Source organism: Amblyomma maculatum, chromosome 3, assembly GCF_055883805.1.
Source record: "Amblyomma maculatum isolate TAMU_Amacu chromosome 3, ASM5588380v1, whole genome shotgun sequence".
Classification (NCBI taxonomy): Eukaryota; Metazoa; Arthropoda; class Arachnida; order Ixodida; family Ixodidae; genus Amblyomma; species Amblyomma maculatum.
This window is the reverse complement of record NC_139346.1, coordinates 183,819,238-183,846,427: the sequence shown is the minus strand read 5'-3', so window position 1 is coordinate 183,846,427 and position 27,190 is coordinate 183,819,238. Positions and strand designations below refer to the sequence as shown.

At 49.9% G+C, this 27,190-nt stretch overlaps 2 protein-coding genes across 13 annotated transcripts in view; one reads left to right on the top strand and one right to left on the bottom strand.

Annotated features, from left to right (window-relative positions):
• Positions 1–27,190, top strand: part of LOC146197140 (uncharacterized) — a 216,137-nt gene that overhangs the window by 1,108 nt on the left and 187,839 nt on the right. For both annotated transcript variants that reach the window (XR_014706177.1, XM_084598915.1), the window contains exon 2: positions 9,276–9,362. Coding sequence is in view for 1 of the 2 variants with exons in the window: in XM_084598915.1 (XP_084455041.1) it covers positions 9,276–9,362 (87 nt within the window). In the remaining variant the exon portion in view is untranslated. The remainder of the gene's footprint in view (positions 1–9,275; positions 9,363–27,190) is intronic.
• Positions 1–27,190, bottom strand: part of LOC146197141 (uncharacterized) — a 212,031-nt gene that overhangs the window by 45,306 nt on the left and 139,535 nt on the right. For all 11 annotated transcript variants that reach the window (XM_084598905.1, XM_084598910.1, XM_084598909.1 and 8 more), the window contains exon 3: positions 20,678–20,892. The gene's annotated coding sequence lies outside the window, so the exon portion shown is untranslated. The remainder of the gene's footprint in view (positions 1–20,677; positions 20,893–27,190) is intronic.

Here is a 27,190-nt window from a genome sequence, read left to right as displayed (position 1 = left end):
AACATGGGGAGAAGCGGTGGAGGGTAGCGCACAGGAACGCGTATTGAACGTTTTGTGAAATATGGGCTGGCCGCACAATGACGCAAGCCCACATTTAGGCACATTTGCCCAGGTAACAGCTGAGTGAAGACAAGTACAAGGCACAATTGTCTATTTAGTGTACACGAACAGACTAACTCTTGAGGCATCATAATACGGCACGGATTGTCACTAATGCCACAAAATTAACAGCGACAACTCAGGATAGGTCAATAGGAATTGTGTATGCTAAAATGCATAAAAGGTATAATTTTCACGGCATATGCTTTTATGATTTTTAGAACGTTTTATATCACTGAAAGAATGACTACTCTGCTGCATTACACTATTGGCCTGATAAGCATGACATTGCAAGCCAGGTTTTGCGGGTGAAATAACCGAAACAGAGCAGCGAAACACACCAGTATCAATGGCGATGCAAACTGCGAAGAGCCCAGAAAATCTCAAATTATTGCCCAAAATAACACGGCAATCAAGAGAGTGGGCAGTGAGCTTAAAACGCCCTATTCGGCCAACACAAGGCCATCCTCTTTCATGATGTGGATTTCAGCAGCTCTAGCTTTAGGAGACGATGCAATAAAAACAATACAGAAGAAAGTCTGACGACAGTACACAAACGCATTCATGACACTTGTTACTAGCTCCAGCACACCTTGAATACGATGTGCAGACGTAACGCGCTGAAGTAGCAGTAGAGTCAGGCTCCACTGCTACTTGGATGGAAAAACAGCGCGACAGACGAACACGACAGCAAAGGAACACAAGACGAGCGCTGATGTTCCACCAACTCGCCCTACTCTTTTAAGAAATTGGCACGCGTCCTTAGAACCAGTGAATAGTGGATAACAGACATCAGCTAGCTCAAAGCCTCCCCGAATGAAGTAATCGGAGGAATTGCAACATAACACGGACCAACGTCAGCGAGAAATGATTGAGCTTGGTCACCCGAGTCGAGTTTCCAAGCGCCATCTCAAATATGGGTGCAGCAAGTTTTTCCAGGGACCATGGTGCAGCGGAAACCGCGGCTTCACAGAGGCATGCGGTTGTCCTCTTTTAATGACCGTTAAGATGCCGCTGAGAGATGCGCTCGCCACTCTTCGTAGCGATCGGGAAGGTTTCACGGGGCTTGCGCCGGATCAAAGAACGACGGTCGCCTATTTCCGGAGAGGACACACACGGGCGACGCACTCGAGCCGCGGAGAAGATAGACAGAGCGCTAGGTTATTCCCCGCTGCGCTCGACAGACAGGTCCGTGTAAACCGCTGCCGAAAGCGGTCAGCCGTTGCACAGTGTACACGCGCCAACGAGCTCCACAGCAGCCTCCACGCAAGCATTCACGTTATCGGCAGAGCCGGATGGCCGGATTGCCAGCTGAGAGCAATGCGGCTTCCGCGCATGCGCGACCTTGGACGAAACCACTTCACTCAGAAGGGGGAGCACGCACATTCGCGAGCGCGAACTAGTACGCATGCGCGACCTTGGGAGAGACCACTTTGAGTAGAAAGGGAGTGATGGCGTGCGCGAAAGCTTGAAGGGGGCGGCGGCAGGGGAGAGAGAGAAAGGAGCGAACTGAGAGAATGCCAAGGGCGTTGTCCGCATTTGTGCACTTCTAGGAGGCTGCTGCCTGCTGCTGCAAGCTAGCGCTTCCTCGGCTTACGGGGCAGTGGGGTGTGTGTTGTGTTCCTGTCGCCCCAACCCTGGGTGTGTCGCGGTACAAGGTACACCCCCGATAGCCCAACGGATGGGGAAAGAGAAAAGCAGCAGAGGGGAAACGAATGGCGGTTGCGCACACAAGCGACCGGGCGCGCTCGCTTGATTGCAGTAAAATTACCGGCCTAGTCCTCCTGGCCGTCAGAAGACGAACAACCGAGAGCCCCTTTTTATCTTTCTTCGGCCTCTTCCCGAAGGCTAAAGACCCGAACGCGCTCTTTTGACGCCGTCAAAATATTTTGGCGCGTGCAATGTACCGCGCGCAGAAGAGCGCAACTGCTGCCGCCCATCAAAAAAAAAAAACGGATAGAAGGATGCAGGGCGCGGACATAATGGCCCGGCGTGTGGGCAACTCTCTCCGTTCGTTCCGCCGCTTCGTCATTAGTGCGCCCAGGACGGCAAGCAAGGAAAGCTATCGTGTACAGTGAAGCGCGATTTCTAGTGGGCGACACAGATTTTGTTCTACGTTTTCACAATGACAAGCTCTGTACAACAACCTTGGTGAAGACTAATGAGCAAAGCTCTGATAGGTAGCTCTTTTGTTATTATTTATTTATTATTATTGTTATTTTTTGCACAGATTCTGCTGCCACCGACTTTGCTACTTTCAAAACTTCCCTGTGTAAGTTCGCTCGAAGCATTTTTTCAGTGTCCTTTTGCACTTTCAATAGCATATACTGTCACACACACATGACCAAAGTATAAAACTCTTGTTCGTAGGTCTGAATATTTGCTCGCCCCTCAGCACTACCGTGGGGGAACAAACAGGCTCTCCAATGAGTACATTCCGTCGACATCTCGAGGGTTTATGACTCGCTCCCACTGCATGTCGCATAAATGGCTGACGGACGTTATATGCTTGTATACGTTGGGAAGCTTTGGGACGCTGTGAGCTACACTATATTATGTAAAAGGCAACGTACCGCCGAATGATTAGGCCACCTGCAGCCAGAGCACGCGATTGGAGTTAATCTCATGCGAGTAGGAAGGTGAACGCTTCAAGCGCTGAAAAAAAAAAAAAAAAAAATGTGGAAGAAGCGTATCCGCATAAATAAGCAAACCCGGAAAATCTATGCGATAAATGAATTCAAGGCACGTAGGAGTACTGTTCGCGATTTTTCACTAGCAACGGCGGCGCAGGATTTTCTAGGGAAGGGGACAGGGAGCCCAACACACGAAAAGCAGAACCCGAAAACAAAAGCACAGCAAATGCGACAGGCATTGAGCAATACCTGAACAGCGACATGTTTGTAGAAGCAGTAATTGAGTTTGGGGTGTTGATTCACGGCCCCGCACGCATCTAACCATGGAAGCCACTATACGACGTTTCACCTGCTAACAGAACTTCTACGGATTGTGCATACTGCCCTCCCGCTGTAGTGCAAGGTTGATTTTGTTTTTTTTTCCCAAATAAAATTTATTTCCCGTGGAACCTACGACGAGCACACATGTATAACGGAAAATTCGGAACAGTTGACAGGGAGGAAATTCGCACACATCACCTTGCTTGCACCTGTCGTGACGCTGGGGCTATGTCGACCCGGCCTTCACTTGGTAGCGTGCAGAGACTCCGGGTTGAATAAGGATTGAATCTTCGAAGTTGGTGAAATATGTACAAGCAGGTTTAATGGCACTTTGAGAAAACTTATTTACAAGATTATTTACAAGAAAAAGAAGGGTACATCAGCAAAATGGCAAGCGTTAAGAGTTCATAGCGAGAAGCGACTGGATTAGCCGTTTACTCAGGGCTCAGAGCGACATTTCGTGCTCTGCAGCGTCCTTAAAACCCCCTATGTCCAGCCCCTCTCTGAAGATGTTGACCAACCAAATCCAGGGCACGCCCCTCAGATATCGGCATCCAATCGAACACATCACTGCACTGATGGTCTGAAGCACTGACTGGCCCGGCATTGTTTCGTTGAGCCTGGTCACTTGTTGGCGGGAAAAGCTTGGGAACGGCGAGGAGGTACATTTCTATTCTTCAGCCAAGAATCGATAGGCTGGTTCCGGCAAGTGGATTTACTTCTCAGAAACCCAAGTGCACGTGCGCGCCGCATACGCTCCCAGCATTGTCCGTTTTCGACAATTGCAAATCTTTCCTGCATTCCCGGGAAATCATTTAATGGCCGTATGCGTCATGCTCCTTTCTTGTCCTGCACGTCAGCGGACGTGTCACTCTGTCGTCTCCTTTGGACAGTAGGTATTCCTCACTGGACCATAAGGCTTCTCGACGGGAAGGGTGAACAATTGAACCAAAGCACTTCCGGCTATTTCCCGCAGGGGGACATTTCTTTGTGTTTTCCTAGACGTTCTCTTGACAGGGTCAATTTGGCATTTGCAGGGTGTCCACAAAGCAAAACAGGCTTACAAAACAGGATTCCTGGAAACAGGCTCACTTAGAGCCATTGTACCAACACCACATATCCACAGCACTTATCCATGTCCACAGGCGAACAATAGAGCGCGCAAATGCGGATGATGCACGGTCGTAACACACCCCAGCTGGGAAAATTTTGACTAAGAGGGTATTGTGTTGCTTGGGTAACTTTTACCACTCACACAAAAGAGACTTTGCGTATAGTTGAGAAGAATGCCTGACGATCACGTCGAACTTGCGGGGCCGTTGCGTCGGAATTATTTTAGAGCGGCACAGCAGCTGCTGCTGCTGCTGTTGTTTTTGTGACCATCGGATCTGACTCATTTACAAGGCGCTTGGAGCGCAAGGGCAGCACGGTAGCGCTGCGTTCAAAACCCTCGTCGCGCGAGTAATCCAGGCGCGTTTTCACAAGTCCCTGCATGCGGCTCACCCATTTCGCCACCGATCAGCCGATGATTACGCTCAAAGGAGAGTTCAGCGACAAGAAAATAAAAGAAATAAGTTCTGCCCTACATGTGTTAGGCCCGGTCGATCCCCAACGAAGTAAGAAAGTAAACGATCTGAGAGATAGCGCAAGTAAATGGAAGAACTGAAGTGTACTGATACCCTCCGACGTCCGAGAACCTTGCTGCTGACTGCCGCGTCCAGTCTGCAGATGCGGCCGGCGATATAGTATATAGACGCCATGCCACACAAACAGGTTAGTCCAACTGTATTGCACAGCCATTTAACACAGCTTGCCATCTGACAACTGTTCATCCGCCCAGCCCATTGGTCATCTCGTCATCTGCACTCCAATGCCGTCTACCTCCAGCGCGCCCATACAATATTCCAAAAGTCATTTTTTCTCCGCACTGCCCTGGATTGGAACGACCTTCCCGACCACATCGCTTCACTAACCGACATTCATCGTTTCAAAACTGCCATCGAAATACATTTTTTATTGCAACCGCCGTACTCCAACCCCACCCCTCATGTAATACCCCTTAAATGGGGCCTTTGAGGATTCAATAAATAAATAAATATTTTATTTTAAATAAATAAAATATTCAAAGGTCATATAAAGCCGAAAAGTTCCGTTTGCAAATTGCAATGCGCTGGAGCTTTCTGGTGCTCAAAAAGGTAACACGTACGCAGCTCACCTGGCTTCGACAGTGAAATCTGCACACTTCTACCCAACAATCTTAGACTAAAGTGCACTATTTAAGAATGCTATATTTATTGTTATGGCCACGCAACAGACACTTCACGTGTTTTCAAGAATATGAGCGAGAACTCGCCACAATTCGCCACGCAGCATCCCAATAACGACGGCAGAAAGCTATGAATGAAACGTCACAGTAGAACAAGCAGTTCGAATTTGTAGGCGTTTCTTTCTTTTGAAAACATGGAACATGTTAGCGTGCGAGTCTTCAATCCCTTTCTTTGTTCGTGTGTTCTGGACTGCCAGTGCACCGACTGCATCAATCGCTGGTTTTGCTCATTTGCTAACTGCCCCGACGATAACTAGCGGCGACAAATCGCGCGATGAGCTGGGGGCAGCTGACCCGCTGCCAGGGCTTGCGGAAACTTCCGCCCTACGCCCGGAAGTGGCTCGCTAGACGATGCCAGCGAAGAACCTGCCATATTGTTCACTGGGCAGTCGGGTCGGGTGCACCCCGCGCAAGCACTGTGGAAGCTATAGCGAAACCTGTTTCCGACTGTCCAGAGAGGAGGAATTTCGGCGACTTACTCCCCCGAAGAAAAGAATGTTGCATGGCATCCTTTTTTTTTGTGTTTCACACTATTGAACATTGAATAGCAGGGTACCCACTTGCTATGCCACTTGGTAACGCGAGGCGACTGAACACTGAGGCAGCCGCACCGCAAGCGAGAAATGGCGCGAAAATGCGCCACTCAGCCACCGCGCCGTCTTGTCGCTTTTGCCGGTCGGAGACGACCGCGTGTGCGTCGAGTCGCGATGGCCATCGCGCCATGTGGCGACCGCTTGAGACTGCCGCGTTTCCCGTCACAGCTGCGCAAGAACTGAAACATCGGTTCTTCCAATGTGGCTTTCTTCTTTATGGTTAAGTTCAGCGAAAAACAGCCGCACTCCCTCCTGCCTACCACCATCACAGCTGCACGAAGCAAATTTATTATAGGGGGAAAAAAAAAGAGGGGGGAGAGGGGGGGGGGTTCAATCAACTCACCTTCAAAACCTCAAAAGTGCTAGCCTCGCTTAGACATTTCCCACGCGAGAAAAGGCAACACAGTTAAGCTCGGCAAAATATATACTTCTCGTCTTCCAACATTGCAATGCCGAAGTTTCCCGTCATCAAATACAACGCCAACCAAAGGAACCACCAACGCTAGCAGCTCGTGCGAAAAGCAGGTCCACAAAATGCAAACACTGCACTGGGATAAACCAGACGGGTCTCGGATGCAAACGGACAAACGTAAGGAAAGGGGGACTCGATGTGAGGGGAGCCCCACACCCAAGCGGAAGCACATGTCTCAGTCAAAGATCTCCCGTGCGGTGCGCGCTGGCTCCTGAATGCATGCTAGCCATTTCAGACCGGCAAGAATCCACGGACAACACGCATGCCAAGCCTATATAGCCAACTCATCCTTGCATCCCTGTACTACCCGCAAGACGGCGAGGGGATGGTCTTCCTTCCTTCCTTGCCTTTCAGGAGGAACGCCTGCATTCCGACAGCGAAAAACAGGAGGGAATGTATAGTAATGAGCCTCTCTGCTTCCTCCCACGCATCCCCTTCTTCAAGCAGTGCGCCGCAGAAGTTGTCGTCTGCTCTCGGCGGAACGTAGCAGACCGTCAGCGTCTAGCTCCTGGAAACGAAGTCGACGCGCGCCCTTATTTATGCATCAGTGCGGTGACGCTGCCATCACAATCTATCACAAGCGCGACGTACCGCGGCGGCGCTGCCGTTACACTAAACCTCGCTGTCTCCTGCTCTCCTCTTTCATTCTACCCTACATATATGTATATATAGCGAAAGAGAGACTATGATGCGAATATCTCTCCATCTATATACGCAGACGACAAGCAGGCGAAAGAGTGTAGCCAGATGAAACTAGCGGTCGCCATGCATCGTCTGCTCGGCGGGAAGGAGCGTATTTTCTCGTTCGTGCACGGCTTGCCAGCGCTCACAGAACGGCAGACGCGATTTCTCTCTCTCTCTCTCTCTCTCTCTCTCTCTCTCTCTCTATATATATATATATATATATATATATATATATATATATATATATATATATATATATATATATATATATATATATATATATATATATATATATATATATCGCTTTTCTAGTCTCTGGTGCCCGTAGGAGAAGCGTCGTTAACCGCGGCGAGGAGAGGGTTTTGGAACCGACCGAGGTCCACATGGATGCAAGCATGCCCATGTGATGCGTGATTTCGGACGCTATAGCGCGTAAAATTGGCTGTTCTGAAACATCGGCTTCGATCGATCGTTTTTGCACACTTGATCATCAGCATTCTCGCGGAGCAAACGGTGGTGCTTTGCAAGTGTAATAATAGGGAGCGCAGTGCCTTCTTCTCATTACTGACAATTTGCGGCAGGTACGACTTCAGCAGCGGCTCTGCGGCAAGCCTGGACGTACATGGACAGAACACTATGGAACTCGCCACGCGTTGCGGGCACATTACGAGCTGAGTTGACGAAAGGCTCAAAACATACCGCGTTATCGTTTACCAGACCCTATTGCAAAAACCAGCGTCTCCAGTGCGAAACCAGTAAGATTTTCGCGCTGGTTTTGCACTGGATCTGCTGGGCACGCTGGAGGTCTGCGATATTCACTGGAGCAGTAACGGGAAGACACTGGCTGCACTGGTGCGATGGGAGAAAAACGCTGGGATTACACTTTTCACGCTGGGTATGTCGCTGGCATCCGCGATGCACTGGGAGAAGCGCTGTATGTGCGCTGGGCCACACTGGTCCCAGTGCCCCAGTATTGCCGGTGCGGCCTGCGGCGTCAGCCGGAGTAGCATCCCTCAGGGGCCAACAGGGCAACAGCGTACTTTCAATCGACCATCGGGGGGCATATGAAAAATATGGTTCAAGCAAGCGCTTTTTGCTGCGAAGTCGTTGCGCATTTGTAAGAAAACAAAGGCACTATCTTTTTTCTAGAGTTTCCATGTTTCGATAGGTCGTTTCGAGAGCGACAACGATCGCCGCGCCTCGATCTCATGACAGACTGACGATTAACGCACTACTAAAGCTGGAATTGAATAATGTGGGCTACCATGCATAACCAACTTCACAGCTGATCTTAAGGGCACTCTAACACAATGATTACTGCCAAAATGTTCAATGCGGGCTCAATCGCAGCCGATCGTATCCTGCACCACGGCCCAGTATCAACAGCTGAAAGAAAAACTAAAACGAGGAAGAGAGTGGTTTACCGAGCGATGGGTCCATGAGAGAAAAAGCAACAACATACAGCGCTTGTAATACATAATATTTGGCGTGTTTCTCAAGCTTTTGCGCCCCTTCTTACTCTGCGTATCAAGCAGCCGAGCCTTCGGTCATCGCGACGCTTCCCGCAATGTTTACATACAAATAAGGTTTAGTTACACGCAATTAGGGTCATCGCTGCGGCGCTTGCCGGTATTGAAGCTTGGTCGCACGTTTTTCCTTGAAGGCTTCTACTAAAGCTCCGTGTTCAGCGAAAATTAGGCCCACGGTAGCAGAGCACCACCCAAGAGCCGGCGTTGGTAAATTTGACAGCGATGTCAAATTCCACATGTTAAAATGATTCCAGTGCACAAAATAGCGCGCATAGGCACCCAGAACATTAGTTGCAAGTCGTGAGAGCAGACAGCAAGCTAAAATCATCAAGAAGTTGCAATTGTTAGAGCGGTAGCAATGACCTGTAGACTGCGAAACATGAAGTCCCAACCTTATAAATGCGGGTCATGATATAAAATGCAAAAATGTTTATAGAAAACCTAGTTCTTGGCGTAGCCGAGTGGTTAGCGTGCTCAGTTAGTGATTGTTATGTACCTAAGGACTTAGTTCGAGGCACGCTTGGTGCACTGATTTTTTTTTTTTAATTTTTTTTGTTTTTTTATGTACCTAACTTGTTTCGTTACTTTTTAATTTTTATACCACCCCTTTTTTTTCAGGGCGAACAGTGCCGCCAGCGCGGAGCGTCCCAGTATGCCGCGTCCCAGTGCGCCCAATGTCCAGCGTCATACTGGGACCATAATCAGGTATGGCGCTGGGGCGCTGGCTCCCAGTGGCACTGGTTTTTGCAATAGGGGAGTACCGTGACCGTGAGTCCACCCGCTGCTGCAGTGCGTACGATTTGATTGGTCCAACACAGCACGCGTGAGCGCAGTTGCCGGGCACCTGGCGCCAGCTGGCGGCCTCAAGGCGGCCTGCGCATGCGCGATAACGGCATGCGGGCTTCAGATACTCCGGTAACGGTAACACGTACGGTATGCTTGAAGTTTTGGACTAGTTTGGCTTATTAGATTTAACGTCTCGAAACGACTCACCCTATGCGAGGGAGGGCATGCATAGTGGAGGGCTGCCGGTAAATTGGACCACTTGGGATTATTTATCGTGCATTGACATCCAACAGTACACCGGCGCCTTACGTTTCGCCTCTATCAAAGCTGTGAATGGTTCCATTCGTTTTGATTTCGCAAACTTCCGCGCCCACACTCAGGTAAAAGCGACAATTAGTCTCCCCCTCCCTTTCTTTTCGATAACTGGGCGATTTTCAAGCCATTTTGCATCAGTAGCCCATGGCGAAGCATTTCAACCTTTCTGTAGGCTTTTGTATTTCCGTCAATCGGCGTAGTTTTTCTTCGCGCAAAAGAAAAAAAAAAGGGGGAGGGGGGGCCTCGTAATTTATCCATCACTGGCATCGATAATTACTAAAAAGAAAACATTCTTCAACTCAGTGCTAATGTACTTTGACACTTTTGGCACCAGCTGGCACTGTACTGTTTAATGTCCACTTTACGAATGCTGTTCGCAAAGGTCAGAGGGTCACAGCGCATGCAACGAAGTAATTACTACGTGTGCAAGCTTACTGCATCCGCTGAAATAAATGTCTCTATCGACGAAGCAAAGCTGTCCACCCGATTCCGAAACACATGCAAACATTCGCAACGTAGCCCCTAATAATGGCGAAAAAAGTCAGGTGCACTTCACTGCTTCACTGCAGTCCACTTTCATTAAGCCACATGTCTTAAGCTTCCGAGGGTTCGCTGGCGAGGATGGCTCTAGTGATAAGCTAAACTTCGCAGCAGTGAGCGATACCGGACAACCACGGAGAGAGATTCATTATACCATCAAACCTCATCGATTCCTACGTGTCTGTACAAGAGCGAGATTCGTTTAACTGAAATACCGTATACAGCGACGATGCTTTCTTCGCGTCACAATAGCAAAGAAAGGTCGTGCATATATGTAAGACTAAATTCGAAATAAGGCCTCTATTAACTATTAACGTCTATTAATTAATGCGGGTTTTCTAGACGTGTGAACTGCCCATTCACTTGATTTACCACAGCCTAAACACTAAACAGTGACCTAAACTGTAACGACCTCGATCGCGTAGAGAGATAAGGCCATGGCGTGTTCGTGAGACGCGGTCATGATGAAACGTACAGAACCACAGCCCTCGTCGAGACGTGGGTAGAAGAGTGTGCCCGTGTTTCCACCTCTTCACGGCGAGCAGGCGAGGGAACAGCGCCACATTCACCCCGCAATAACCTACCTCAGCTATAGCTCCACGGTGGGAGGCGAAAAATGGTGTTTGCTTCCAGCAGGGAGAGGCGCGAACGGTGACGAGGTCCTAATAAGTGTTTGTCCACGTCCTCGGAAAGGCGCCACACAGAGTGAATGGGGCCAACGAGTGGGAGAGGATGTGGAGGCAGTATCGCGCGCGCCCGTCCACCTGCAAACTCGCCCATTCTCAGGTCTGCTTGTATCATATAACCACCGGGTGGCTTTCGCCCCTTCTCCTCCAGTCCAGATCGACGCAAGGCGATGCTACCAAATACCGATCGCACCTAACGAATACCTTATACCTTACTGTTCCACATCGATATTTCACTGCTCAAAAGGCCGCAGCGGGGGTGTTTCGATAACTACCTGTATGTGCGATGACCACGAAGTTTACCACATGAAATCTCCCAGCATGACTGTTCCTGCATTCTAATCAGGATTTTATCGCTTACTGGCGGTAGTTTCGACGACTGTGGCCATCGCTAATACCACGAGGGCACCCGCTATCAATCCCTGTTCCACTTGGACCTGGCGAACGCTTCAATGAGGGCGTTGCTCCACTAATTCTCAACACCACAGTGCACGGACATATATTTTCAGCATTCTCTAGGCTGCATGGGTTTGGTGATTGGTATTTCTGCAGCAGCGACGGCAACAAAAGAGAAAGGAAAGGGCAAAAGAAAACGAGAGGGGAGAGGGGAGCCAACCATAATTTGCTGCCTCCCCCTCAGCCGGCTCTGTCAAAGTACGGTGCGCCTCCGCCGTTTTTCTCCGAAAAGAAACAGCGGAGGAACAAAACGGCAAAGGTATCAAAGCACCAAAGCAAAGGAGCGAAAGAAGGCAAAGGATAAAAGCAGCGACGAGGCAGGGGCTCCAGGCGGGGTTCATCCTCCTCGCTCTCTCTCAACCCTCAACACACACCTCTTCTGAGGCATCCTTCGAGAACCTGATGCCACCGGAAGACAGGGCTGAAGCGGCTCTGCAGGAGCCCCCTCCTTTAGCCTTCACTGCTGAGTAGACAAGAGCAGCTTTCCTCCCGCTCCCTCTCTACAACGAGGGACCAGAAATAATAAAGAAGCCATTAGACTCCGGGCAGCCGCGAGACGGGATAGCAGCCCGCTAGCTCAGCTGCTGAAGGGCCCTTTCAGACACGCACACGTGGCGTCGTCTCGACACCCTCGCCACCGTCCCTGCTCCACCGCTCCCCAGTCAAGGAAGCGAGCGCCTAGCACTTCAAGTTCCACCGACCACTGCCATCCCACCACGGCCATCACATCGCAGACCGGACGCCTTCTCGCTTTTTACGGCGCGCGCACTAAATACGTCCACTCCCGCAGTGTTTTAAAGACGGAGGAGCGCGGTAACGAGTGAGCTCCGCGGGCGCCAGCGGCCAACGCCGGCCTCTGCCGCCGCTTTCCCGCCAGCGTGGCGGTGGCCACTCTGTACAAGAGATAGGGTGTGCACACGTGCGCCCTGCAGAAGTGTGGAAGCCAAGCATACAGAAGAGTTTTCAGCATTCGCATTGTTTATTCCTTCTGCGACACACCTCCGATGGGCCCTCCGTAGACGAGACGCGCCAGCAACATCCGGAAGACAACGTGCTGCCCATCCACTTAACCTCCCCACTTATATTCGCCGAGTTTCAACCTTACTGCGGTCAGAGGAAAGCTCACCGCACATAACGTGCTGCCTCTCGCTCGATAGAACTGCGCGGCCAAGGCGCATTTCGAAATTTCTAAGGCCCGTAGTCGTCGATGCTAAAGAACAGAAGTCCGAAGAGCAGTAACGTGCTGAGGATTATGACTAACGCGTCCCTCCCAGCCAAGAGAGGAGAGAAAAACTCATCTGCCTGTTCTCTGCCGAGGGTATCTGCATGTTTGCACGGCATTCTTCACTGGAGAGCGGTCGAGATGTCTGGAGCAAATTACGGTCGCGCGCATGCCACGCGCTCCTGACGTTCCACGTGCGCCCGCGCCTCTTTTCCCCCCCTACAATATCCCGATTCCCATATCCACACATGCTTTCCCCACCCCTCCATAGTTTCTTCGCCGAGGCATCCTTATATCCTCCATCGCGATTTAAGGAACGAGCACCGAGGGAAATAAGTACATGTGCTTTCCAGCGAGAAAGTGCAGCCAGCCATCCGCAGCGCGCGCGGAGAAAGCGTACTCTCTCCTCATCTCCCTATTGTTCCCCTATCAAATCAGGGGAGGGGGGAGACAAATCACGCATTTGTGCGCGGCTACAGCGCGTCTCGTTCTTTAAATAACACGATGCTGCGACGCAGGATGCACAAATGCAGCGACAACAAGATGAGCGGGCCCAGGCGAGTGGTAAAAGAGGAAAAACAAAAGCATAAAAAGTGCGTTCTCCTGGAAGGGAGAGCTCGCGTCTCGATGGCTTCTGCGAACCTTATCTGTTCGTGACGCGCGCCGCCGCCTCGACTTTCCTCTTACATTGGGCATAAACGCGCGTCTTCAAATAACAACCGATGTAGGAGGGAAATACGGTTACACAATTGTTACCAATGCTCAAGAATCTGTCGTCGGGGGTTGCTGCTTTTTTTTTTTTCTTCTTCTTTAAGGGAGGTTGAAAAAGGACGCGAAACTGACGTTTTTGATAACCGCGCGTTCAATCTCGATGTCAATTTTCATGCAAATAAGAATCTTACGTATTGCTTTTTAGAAGCTTAAGAAAGGAAAATGAGTTTTTCAAAATGCCCATCGCCGAAGGGACATCATAAAGCAATTACGCAAAAATGTTCTTTTTATCTGTGCAGGTAAACAACATCCGTTTCGATTTATTATCATTTTTTTAGCTCTGGACAAAAACTCCGGGTTATATCTCTTTCTGTTATTGTTTATTTGCCCTATCGGTAGATATCGCTAGCCGCCCGCGTGTAGTTCCGGGTTTTTCTGCCTCCCAAAACACTTAACACTAACAGCAGTTACAGGTTTCACATCAGCCTCGCAACCGATTTTATAAAGGGGTGAAGGGTGCTGCCATATTGGGGAGCTGGGCTGTTCTCGTAGCAAAGGAAAGTGAGTCATACTGGTTTCTCCAAGGGTCGTAAAATGGTCTTTACACATTCGCTGTCAACAGTGACAGGGCTATTCTTCACAAGTTCCACCCCGCTTCGATTATCGATTACCAAACTATTTTCTCCCTTTCGTACGTTGTCCCTACCGAGCTCGTAGCATGTTCAATTCGTCTCCTTCTCTCAAACGAGTCTCATAAAGAGGCCAATGCGCTACGAAATACGTACCTTTCCATCGCAAGATATCATTATGGTAGGTTACAACTATGAAAAAAAAAAAAAAAAAAAAAGGTAGCTTTCCCTCAGCAAATGGAGTCGACCGATTTTTTATAGTGGTTAATAAAATTAATTCCTGGTGAGCCTCCTTTCATCTGCTACACCCTACGTTGACATGCTAGCAAAGTCTGAAGTGATTATCCATGACGTCATGAGAATCCGCAGATGTCATTGGTTGCAGGAGGGGTCTACTTAGGGGCAAAATGCTGCAACGTTTTTTGTCCCGAGTCGTATCCGACTGCAACAGCAGCAATAAGATTGCTATCGTTACTGCATACCGCTACCGTAGGGTGCTATCCACAGACGTGCAGTCAGTCGCCAAAGCGGAACGGGTCGCGCTATAGCAGTTCAACTATCAATAGCGGCCAACGACAGTCATTGAACCCCAGCCTCGGCCGACGGACAAGGCCACTCACTGTCTTCGACTAGCACATAAGCCCGGCCCTGTTCGCCCCCCCCCCCCCCTTTTTTCAAGCCTCTGCCCACATCGCCTCCAAGATAGCGGAGGCTGTTCCTTGCGACCAGATAACCCCCCCCCCCCCCCCCCCCCCCTTTTTCAAGCCTCTGCCCACATCGCCTCCAAGATAGCGGAGGCTGTTCCTTGCGACCAGATAAGGGGGCGTGTTTATCTCAGCAGCCTTGCATAGAAACCTGATCTGCCATCAACGCAGGTAGATACGAAACACATGGAAACAGTGACCTGTCGAAGGTCACCAACTATATCCGTTCGCGCAAATCTGTACCGGTAGGTAACAATTTTAACACAGTCGATTCTTCTGAGCAATGCACTTTCCAATCGCCCAATGAGCGCTCGGCAACAATAAGGCGTGGAAAGTCCGTAGCTACCCACAACTTTCCCGTTCGTTGCAAGACCACACTAGGGAAACAGAGCAAAGCGCCTCTGACAGCAGCACAAAATTTTCATCAGCGCCTTCTACATTGCATTCGAATAAAACTTATACTCTTCTCGTTTTCCTCGTGCCTGATTATTTCCAACATCGGAAGCCATGCATTCCGGCTCGAACTGATCTTTAGTTCGTTGGTTCCGTGACCTCAGTCCAGCTGAGTTCTGCAGGCAACACTGCATATTCGGCATCTCAAACAATGTCAGCACGCTAATTCTCGCCCTATGGCGAGAATTAGCGAGACAAATTTCTGAGGCGTGTTTTAGGTCATGCCGGACATTTTATGACAGAACTAATCGTTTTCACTCGCTATTCCAGCAGTATATATTTAAGCCATTCAGTGCAATTGCCTCTTTTTTTTTTTTTTTTCAGTTTGTGACGTCACCTCCGAGTCACGCGAAACAGGGTCGCGAACTCAGTCTCGTTTTTCTCTCACATAACAAAACGCGCTGCCTCCCTGAATATATACCGGTAGATTGCACAGTCTCCAAACATGATGAGGTTTTGTCCTGTCGCATAAAATAGACTGTTTGACATCCTTGTCTGAGAACCCGTTCAGGTTTAAGAAAGCACAAGAAGAATTTATTAATGACGATTTCAAGCCGGCGCAGAATGATACACTGATCAGTTGAAACGAGAGGGCGTGCGGCTATACTTATAGTGAGTTAGCCTTGGAGAATTCCCCGATTTCCTGGTCGTCAGTTCGTAGAAAATATATATATTTAATCTATGCAACGGAAAGGAGAGAAGTGCAGCGCGCCCCGTCGTGAGATGTCCGCCTCTGCGAGGCGGATTCCCGCTTATCGTCAGCGGCCTACATATGCAACCAGCTGCGCGGGGACCGCACGGGAATGCGTCTCAGCCACCAGACCATTTCGCTGTATCGTCGACACATGCCTTCGCATGCACACGTATAAACGCAGTCGCAATTGCTTTGCGAGCTCGATATTGCCGCGCGGGGATTCCCAGCCCCGGCAGCACGCGTTATGCCCATCTACAACCCGCACAGTGCATGCGATGCGACGCTGAAAAGCGGCCAGCGGCACGTGCACAGCCTCATTACACACACTGTACGCGTCCGTGGTGGGTATAGGGAACCAAATCTGGAGTTTGCTCCGCGACGCCAGCGCTCGGTTTCCAGCGGAGCGGAGAGGAACTACAAAACCTACGCGCATCCGCGTCCGCGCTGCGCGTGGCTGTCTGCGGAGTCTGCGCAGCCCGCTCGCTCGGGAGCGCGTGCTACGTTCAGCCGCGCGTGCACGCGGAGCGGGAGAAGGAGAGTGAGGACGAGGGGGGTTGGTGGCGCGTTCTCGCGCGCAAAGCTGGCGCTCTTTGCCAGTGGGATTTCTTAATTTTGCTTTTTTCTGTGCCCCGGCTGACATAGAGGCTGGCTGGAGGCATGTTTTTTATCGGTGCTTTTGAAAGCAAGAAATTATGATTAATTGATCGCCGGAAATTGTTTTCAAAGAGCGCTTGTTGGCAGGCTCAGACATACATAAAAAAAAATGAACGCGAATTCGCTGCTTGAAGGCGGGAGGCAAACGACAGGTATCTTGAAGAATTTGAGGCGGCACCTCTTGATGCCTCTGTCCATGTTCACAGAATGAAGGGTCCAGCCTTCGAGTGCTCCTTCCTTTCCCTTTGTGACTGGTCACTTGAAAGGGGCCTATTCAGCTCTTTGGGGACAAACGTTTTAGGCAGTGCTGCCGGCGCCGTGGGGCCTGTTTTCGGCGCGTTTAGGATGCATTCCCTACAAAGGCACAAAACATGCCGCCTTACCCTTTGGTTCCTGCCGACACCGGCCAGGGGAAGTTTACTGCTGCGGCGCTGTCATCCGAAATCAATGACCTAGCTACCGTTAACGATGAGGGGTTTCTTAACGACCTGGGTCATTCCCCAGAAGCCGAGGCATGCCATTTTTGCGGCAGTTTCCTCTCCACGAGACGAACAGCGAGGAAATGTCTGACGACTTTCCATGCAGACGGGGACATCTCTCCACGGAAATCTTTGTCTTCTTAATTCCACTGTTACGCTGCGCAATTCCTAGTTCAGTTATCTCCTATAGCGAACGCGCAGTTTTGAGCTCCCGAAGCAGGATCGCGTATGAGGATAGGATGATTGACGTAAAGTGATCGCATTAATGACGAATATCTGTTTCCTGAGGCCGACCCGGTTCCACGATGGCTGCTTCAGCACCGCTAGTTAGAGAAGTACGACACACGAACGGTACGAAATATCCCCCCCCCCAAAAAAAAAAAGAAAAAAAAAAGAAAGGCCCACAACCATCCCGTTACCGTTTCCACATAAGCTTCGCGAAAAAAGTGCGCCGTCATTATTTTCCTTCTAGTTCTTTTCTTTCTTCTTCCCCCCTCATTGTTAGAGCGCGAAGGTGGCCACAATGCGGCCGGAGGAGGAGAGAAACAACCGAGCGCGCGCGCGCAAACACGTGCTAGAAAGCAGCGCGGAGCAGACGACAACATGCTTTTCTATGCGGCGGCTAGCAGACGACGCGGCCGGGCTGCGCGTAGATTTTGGCGGGGTCTCCATGGAGGGCGCTGACGCACAGAGCGGCGCAGCGCCCCCTGGCCCAGGTTTTCTCCCCTATACGCTGTACGACGGCCGGGCCAACGCCTCGAGGTTATCAGCCGCCATTTCGCGTTCCGAGCAGGGAGCGGCGATAATGTAATGCACAAGTTACTCTCAGAAAGTGCATATAACGCACGGATAGCGACAGCATCTCTTCTCTGCCAGTCTAGAGCTGGCGTACATCTCGCAACCAGACTGCTACACTAGGCCATATATATATGGCCTGTACATTTATTTGGTTAACGTTTTTTTATATACCGAGCAAAAAATCTACTCCTTCACTCTATATCTGCTACTGCATGCTTGCCGCCCGTTAACAGTGCCGGGCTTCTGACAAAATTGCCTGGCACCGCCGTTTGTAAGTATAGGATGCTGTTTTCCTCTTATTGTAACGCTGTAACAGTGTGCTGAAGCACAAAGAGAATGTGCCCCCCCCCCCCCCACCCTCCTCTCCTTTTTTAATGGAACTGCGATTTCAGAAGGAATCCTCGTCGAACGGGAATAAATGTGCCGACCTGACGTCTGGGTTCGAGAACAAAGAAAGCAGGCAGTTTACTGTCTTCTTGATGACCGACTTTTACAACGTAATCACAACTTAAATACCGTGTATAAGGTAATTTCCTGTTTCGCCTTTTTTAATCCCGTCTAAAGCTCTGCTCATATAAGACCCTGCCCCTGAAACACGTTTCTCGGTGGCAGTCGATGGCTGCTTACACAACGTGCTTTTCTGCTCGTTTATTGCAACTTATACAGCAGGCATATTCATCATCATCATCAGCCTGATTATACCCACTGCAGGGCGAAGGCCTCTCCCATATTTCTCCACTTAACCCGGTTCTGTGCTAGCTGCATCCACTTGACCCCTGCGAACTTCTTAATCTCATCCGCCCACCTAACTTTCTGCCGCCTCCAGGAATGTTGGATGTTAGCATATTTGCGATTGTAAAACAACGCTCCTACTTTCTTTCTTTCGCTTTTTTTTTTTTCTTCAGCACTTTTTGGCCACATTTACAGTTCTGCAGCCGACAGAGCTCGTCTGCCCGGCATGTCAAGTGCGGTATTATAAATGAACTGTTCTTTACGAAACATAAGATAGTGGCGTCAGCTTTCTCTCCAGGTAATATTAGGAAGTTTTATGCTGCGTACCGCGCGCATGCGCGAACCGGCTTTAACAAACGTTCGTGCGCGCAAGAGCGTACGCCTCGGAGGTGAGGCCAGGGCTGTACCTTCATGACATACAGATTTTACACGTTCAGTATTACGTAACGGGTACGTTTAATAAAAGACTGCGCGATAACACAATGACGTGCTGCCACAAGAAGTGCCACCGGTTTTTCTCCTTCACGCCCGCGCGAAATTTGTCTCGTCGCAGAAGATATAGTGAGAGAACGTTTCTTTTATTTCATTTTTTGTTTACATACAAACCGGCCTGAACCTCTGCTGCTGAGCTCTTCCTATCGGTACACGGTCCTACAATTAGCACTGGTCTGTCAAGAACCCGAATGTGTAATACCATTTGATTCATGTCACAGGCTGGCGAACAACCGCCGCTGTCAACTATGCGAACACTACAGACCATTTTCTATCCTAGATACTATCCTAGATCCTAGATATCCTAGATCTTAGATACCGAAGCAAACAAACAAAAAGCACTTCACAACACTATAGTAGAGACAGCCACGACAAGGCATTTAAATATACAGTCGAAAATTAGCTTACAAAAAAGCCGGGTTCGATTCGTGGGCCGTCTTTTTTCAATGCGCTGGCGGAGCCAAAGCGTTTAGTTGAATGGGACGTTGGAGGTGAAGAAAGTCAGCCAGCTGGGCTCATACGTAGTCTTCTTTTACATTGCAGGATAGATGCATCCACTAAACGACTTTCCATTTATCCGAGAGGAGAGGAAAGGTTAAACAAGACCCTATACGTTCTCTAGAACGCAAATTAACTTTAGACAGATCAAGCATGCAAATGCCGACTCCATTCGCAATGAGAGATTTACACCTTTACACCGTAGATACCATTGAATATCTCCACCCCCCACACCCTTCACCCCCTCACGCAAAGCTGATATACAGTACATAGTTTCTCGCGAATTTTGCAACCCATTTTTCTTTTCCACGAAGAAGACAAAAAATGCATGGTTCAAATGGGACCGCCCCATCAATAAGCCTGCCTCTGACAAGACACCCTGAGGTGTATAGAGCAGCGACACCCGGAGAGCTTTTCCCACACTTGAGAAATGAAACACGACCTGGATGTCGACGGGACGTCGGCAGGAGGACTAGACAAGAGAGCAAGCAGGGGCCGCTGATCGCGCCTCGAGCCAGGAGCCCTTTTGGGAGGAGAGCTGGCGGGCAGGCTGAGTCACGCGCCGGCACCGCCGTTCGTTACGTAACTATGGAAACCCCTCTCTGTGTTCCCTCTCTCTCCCGTTACTCAGGCCGCTCGGCGGCGCTGGCGTCGCGACCAGGGCATCCGCGCAGGGGAGCGGCCAAACCCTCAGTACTGGCCAGCAGTGCTTGTTGTACAGCCGTACGATGCTGGAAGTTGCGGTAGTAGCAGTACTAGTATTACCTTATTACTAATACTAGTACTAGTACTAGTATTGGTAATAAGGAACCCAGGGGCGCACCAGCATAATAATTCACCGCTGCTACTAAAACCAGTGAAAAAAAACACAAAATCCCCGTACAGCTCAAATATCGCCAATTTTATGAAGCCCTGCAGCTCAAAACCATTTCTTTTTTTTTTTTTTCTGCAGCAGAACCTCGGGACTCTTCCTACTAGAACTTTACAAACTAAAACGAGCAAGGCATTAAAAAAATTATAATAATAATAACACGTCAACGCAAATAAAAAATAAAACGCAGAAAGTGCGCCCAGTGGTGGCAGTGGTGATGGAGCCTGAAAAGAAGGCGAAGTATGCTGGCGGTGGCGGCCCGCGTATAAATAGGGCAGCGGCGCTGCCCGAACCACTCACCAGGCAGTTCGCTCATAATCCTGGCGGGGTTCCTCGGAGGGGAACACAGAGAGGCTGCTCTTGTTTTCTCTCTCTTTTGTTTTTATCTCGTTTCTTCTTTTTTCCCCCCTTTCCGGCTTTCGAAGTGTCTGCACGGGAGCACCACGGGCAGCACACGGGTCGAGCGGTGGGGCGTGCACAGGGCTCGGGCGATGCTCGTAGTAGGCGGGATATCCCTGGGAGGAACGAGAAGAAGAACGGGCAAGTCAGCGATTGGTCCGCTTCGAGTGTGACGCACCTCCCACTACACGTGCAACGTCATGAACACTTCATCGGGAGAAACTAAAGCACAAAGAAATAAAAAAGTACGATAACAGAGACGGAGAGCGTGAACATGAGTGAGAGTGACAAATATGCAAGTTTCAAATAAAATAGAAATGCACATACAGATGCATCAGTATACACAGGGCCGCTCGAGGCTAATAAACAAAACTATGATAGTGGCCAGCCTCTATCTGATCTACTCTGCGCTATAATGTGAAACCTACAAGATCCTGCACGTCTAACTTCAAGTACATAGGCTGAAACCTACAGAACTTTGCACTGGGCGAGAACAATGCCGAAACGCCTCCTCTTTGGGCTGCTGGAAACCAGTTTGGCTGCCGCCTCCACAGTGCTCGCGTCATGTGCCCAGTGGACAATAGAAGACGTCCAGGTAGCCCTCGTTCTCCGCATATCGCATAAGAAACAGCGTAGAATGCCCTAATGTCATCGCAGTGCAGTGCATAAAATTTCTTTTTGCAGAAAGAAAAATGTTATAGAAATTGTGGTCACTAACGGAGTCAGAAATGAAACACGTTTCGGTACCCGTACCGTTCATTTTTGACTTTGCCAGTAGTAGTAATTCCTATTCTTTTCATCTATGTGTTTAACCAGAACAAAGTCCGTTGGCTCTGCAACGACAGAATGTCTTCGTATGTAACATGCAATGTAAGTATAACAGCCATAACCTCGCAGTGTTTCTTGCTCCCCGGAAAACTCTTCCGCATGATCTTCCCAGTGAAAAGTGCTGACTCTGCTGAGCGCCGCATGGAGAACACAGTATACCCAAGATATCGCAATCTTCCAATCTTTTTCCGAGGGAAACAAGAAGAAAAATTAAACTGGATCCATAAGTGTCCTAACACGTGACCAAAAGGCGACGAGATGGAATGCATGAAGGTGGAAAACATGAGAGCTTTCGAATAGAGGGCCCCTATCGGTTAGGAGAGTATAGATAATAGCGGGGCGCGAATGGGCATGCACGCGCAGAGTAATTGAAGCATCCTTCGCCAATTCATCGTAGCGCATTGTCGTCTCGGTATTCCCCTAACAGGTTAGGGGAATTCTAAACCTCCTTGACAAAACAGCGTCGCCGCGAAGATCGCTTCCGCTTGCACGCTATAGATGCGAAGCAGCAAGGCACTCGTATGTACCCGCAGATTAGGCAGCTTTATCTCTTTCTCGGTTATCTCTGTACACAAGATAGCGCAAAGGACCCTCACTCAAGTTTTTCGGAACGCTGGGATACGGGTAAAAACGCCACGACGAACAGTCCAGCAAAGATAACGGGCGTCACATTGTTGGCGGCACAGCTCGCGTGCAACGCCCGAAGCTGCGGTTCGCAGCTGATGCGGGAAAGAGAGATTGAGGGTTAAAAAAGAAAAAAGGGATTCTGCCCCAACTGACTGCTATATTCCTAGAGCAGCAAGTGACGTCATAAGTTCTGAAGTCTTCAAGGTCATAGTTTATAAAAACTTATCCGACCACTCCGGTCCGAATTTCCCCTCCCCCGACGAGCAAACTTATGATCTTATCCTATTGCCTCTTACACTGCCTAGCTGCTCAGTAATGAGGTTCCCATCCCTCTCCTTCCATAACCACCTGGCTCGACTGGCTTAGATCTGAAGGGGAAGAAGAACAGCGTCGACTAGTCGCCCAGGAAGTCGACATGCTCGGCCTGTACGTTTTGGCCGAATATAAGACTCGTACTACTACTACTACTACTACTACTACTACTACTACTACTACTACTACTACTACTACTACTACTACTACTACTAACAAAACTTTCCCGATTTCATACGGGCAGTTCCCACACGTTTTGGTTACCACGGAAGTCAAGAGTTTCAGGACAAAATTCTTATCATTGGCTCCAAACTTCCGAGCATGGGTGCGCGCGAGACATACGCCTCAGTTCAGCGAAGCCGACACGGTTCACAGGAAGCTAGCCACCTTTTCTCCCTAGCACGAAGCCTGAGCGACGCTTCGGCGCCAGCTCCCGTGCCGCCACCGATAACCTGCGCACGACGTCATAAACCGCGCTCAGTTACAACGGCGCTGTCTCAGATAGCACGCGCGTTTTGTAACACAGACCGCACTTCTCGCTGATGCGACTGTGAGTCGCGTGCTTGGCTTACCCTGCACGGCCCCGTCGCATGGTGCGCTCTGCGCGAAGATGCTCTGCGCCTTGTAACAGCCGTTAGCCTTAAACAGCGGAAGCAGATGATCCAAATAGCAGCCACCAGCATTTTTCAACCCACAGAAGATGCTACGTTCTTCATGGGCCATGCTGCGCCACTTGCGACTAGCACCGGCCCTCTCATTTCATAAGTTCTCCTATTTGCCCGCAGATGACGCGAGAATCTGTAAATTGCCAAGCTTTATCGGTGCGAGAGAAGGCCGGCATTCCTTTGGCGCATATCGGATACATATCGCAAACACCCCGCAGCTGCGCATGGGTTGCGGGAGACGTTATAGAGGAGGGCTTGCAATGAACTTCGACCCCATGAATGAAGACCGACCAAATTGACATCGCACAGCATACGGGCCTCTTTGAGTGGCTGCCTAAGTAGAGATTCAACTCCAAAGCTTAATAACAGAACGTCTAAGAAGGCAGCCCCTCCCGCTTCCCCTCTTTTAAAACGAGCTTTTTGGTGTTCCGCTACAGATCGTGCTCACCTCTCAACTGAATAAACACGCAAACAAAAAGAAATGACAATACTGCTATGAGTTTAGAAATACAAAGAGAAGCTAACTAAAACACCAAAAGAAAAATAATAATGGGCAGGCAACGAGTGCTTGCTAGCTCTGCCACAGTTTCCATAGCTGGGCACCACCTCCGCCACGGCAAAAAGGCTCAGGCGAGGCGGCTGAAGCGACGGAAAGCCACTGGCATGATGGCCTGGGCCATGCCTGGGCGCAGGAATGTACACAAAAGCTTCAAGAAGTCTAAATGCGGTGCAGTAGGCAGGAAAAAAAAAAAAAAAAAAGGGGGGGGGGGGTAGCAGAGGCTGAAATCATGTCCGTCGTTCCTGCTCAAAAATGAGGCGCAAAGGAAAGAGGGCTGGGGTAGGCAACCTCCGCCGCCATAGATCTCAGAAACGGCCAGAATGAATTTTCACCCTCCCCACCCCTCTCCTTCTCGGGTGCGTCCAGTGAGCTACAGCTTTTTTCCTGGGATGCCCTGCGGCCTAAGAAAGGCTTGAGGGTACAACTTTTTTTCTTTTTTTCACTCACTCACTCACTCACAAGCTAGAGCATTCAAGAGAACAAGGGTGAAAACTCCCCATGACTATACATCTTATATTTTTAGAATCCAAGCATCCCCTTTCCTCTTCCCCCTCAATATGGGAATCGCGATCGTGCAAAAAGGGAGTGGTTAGAATCGAGTAAATACGGTATTCACAGCGAACTTCATCTCACTCGAAACGCACACACGCACACGTGTATTATTTTCAGAAACGACCAGATGTCGCCACTGGCCCTTCAGCCCATGCATGTTTCGACCAAAGTTTGCGGCTGGTTTCCAAGGTCCTCGCGCAGATGAAGGGAGGATGGTGACACGTCTCGACCGCGATTCTTCAATGGTTCACCGCACGTTCGCGGGAATGTCGTCTCTAAAATTGAGCTTCAAAGAAAGAGGTGCTTTTACGAACGCAGAAAAACACAGGTGTTTAAAACCTGTGAGTGAAGCTGAATAACAAGCGCACAAAAAAGGAACTAATAGAGGAAACGCACGAGGATGAGATGCCCGATTATACTGCATAGTATGAGCGCCTCAGGAGTCAGGAGCGCTCAAAGCGTGGGCCGAACCCGGGGCGCTGGAAGGATACAGAATTCACGCATCTACACGAACCGGGGCCCATGGCGCAGACCTCGAGGTCTCACCATCGGTGGTCATAGGAACCCCGGGATTAAGAGCCGACGCACGAAATATAAAAAAGAAATGACTCGGAGGAACGTCAACAAAAGATCCACGCAAAAAAGCCGGAGGGGCACCAGACTCGCACTACTCCAGAAGGCCGGGCAAGAATTCATTTCATTTTCCGTGCAGCCATCCATCCATCCGTTCATTCATTTAAGGCGTCCCCCTCGCATATATATGAAAGAGGAGGAACAGGCGCGCGCACCGCACGTCGACGGGGCTTGCGAAGGCTGCGCTCGCACGCAGGCATGAGCGTGCGTGCGTGCGTGTGACAAATACCCTCCGCATACGCGCGCAGACGCGAAAAGCAAGACCGAAATGTAAAAAAAGCACCATCTAAAATAGAAACTCAGCGGGAGAGCGATATCCCAGAGTGAGAGAGAGAGAGAAATAGCAGAAACACGGAGAAGACAAGGAAGAGTAAAAAATGAAAAAAAAAAAAGAAAAAAGATATAAGCATGACAGAAAACCAAGCGTGACATTGACGACGACAGCAGCAGCGGCAGCAACAACGGCGCATTACTTGGTCGTGTATCTCTTGTGTACAGCATTGCATTATAAAGTCTGCGCGCGAAAATACAAACAGGCAGGACGCATAGAAGAAAGAGCACAGGCTGAGGCAGCAAGAAAAAGGCGGCCTGAAGAAGGAAGAGAGAGAAGATAGAGAGAAAGAACGATAAGAAAAGAAAGAGACGCGGGCTCAACACTGCATGCAGCGAGCCCGCGGCCTTTCGCGCTCGATCAGAGCCAGCAGAAAGACTGGAGAGAGGATTGAACGGACGGGGAGGTCTCTCTCGTCTTGCCTCTCTCGGCTTGAATCCCAAGATGACGCTCTCTGGCGCGGAGAGCGTGGACAGAGGAGGAAAGAGAGGAGAATGCCTCGGAGCCTCTGCAAGTGCGCGGTGATGGATGGCTACAAAATGACGACGGAAGCAGCTTCCCACACGTGCGGGGCGCGACGACGGTGAAGCCACGGCGGCTGCTTCGCCACATTACACTTGCCCTCTGGCAGAACCCCTCCCCCCCCCTCCCCCCCCTCTCTCTCTCTCCAACACACATCCCTAGAGCTCTCCATTCTACGCGGTAGATATCTTGGGAACACACGCACATACAAAGTATGGGGCAAGCTTTCGAAGGAACCGAGACAAAAAAAAGTACGACAAACCGAAACTCCACACGAAGTCGTCAACAAACAGCTTTGTATTGGGGACTGGGAGCGAAGAGTGGCGCCGCGAACGCGAAGCACTATAACGCAGCATAGGAAAAGAAATAAACGCAGCTTGCAGCCGGTGTGGTAACAATGACACCGACAAGAAAGCAGCCGTGCAGTCACCGGGAGTATGCCTGACGTCGCCACTGCCGCCTCTGTTTTGTTTATAAGTGCGCAGTTCTTTTTTTTTTTTTTTTTTTTTTTTTTTTGTCCAGAAAGAAGGGTCGGAAGGGTCCATGTGGTGCGTGCTTGTCGCAGCCGGCTTCGGCGACAGGATGATAACGGACAGCGTTTACTTGTCGCATGGCAACTACTGTGGTGCATAGGCAGTCCATTCCACACGAAGCACTGACCGGCCAAGTAAATTCCTACAGCGCGTCCATTCCAGCACGTCATTCTAGGGTTGTGACTGAAAGGTTTAAGGCCTGTGCGCACAGCCACAAAGAGGTGCACTCAAAGCTATTAATGGCGTGGAAGCAATGAAAAAGCTAGCAGTGCTTGGAGTTCAACGCACAGCTGGTATGTATGGACTCGGGGTTAATACCAACCATGGGAGCCCTTTTAAAGTTCACTGCAGTCGCACAGTACGCGAGCGTCATTAGTGTTTCGATTACATCGAAATGTCGGAGCAGCGGCTGCAGGATTCGGTCCCGAGACCTTTACTTAAGGCAAGGTCAATGACCGAGCGACCGAAAGCTGAAACTCCCTCACTAGCTGGAGGTGTGGCCTGACATTCAGGGTCCCGGTATGTGTGCTGCGTAGAGAGCGTAAGAAAGCATGCAGTACGTACTGGGTGATATGAGCTTATTCTGGAAAGCAATTTTGCTATTTCGATACATATGCTGTTGTTTTTTTTTTAATAGGGCAAGCGGAACGCCACATCGCTCTCTGATTCCGCGCTAGCGCAATAATGAACTGTTTCCAACGCAGAACACGAGTGCACCGCCGTCTTTTACTCTACGCGGATCGTGCCCAGTTCATCGCGTTGCGTCCGCTGGCCCCGTTAAAAAAGATATCGAGTTCGTGCCTCACTAAACCGGACTATTCAGTATTCAAGCCGAATACACACGCCAGTCCA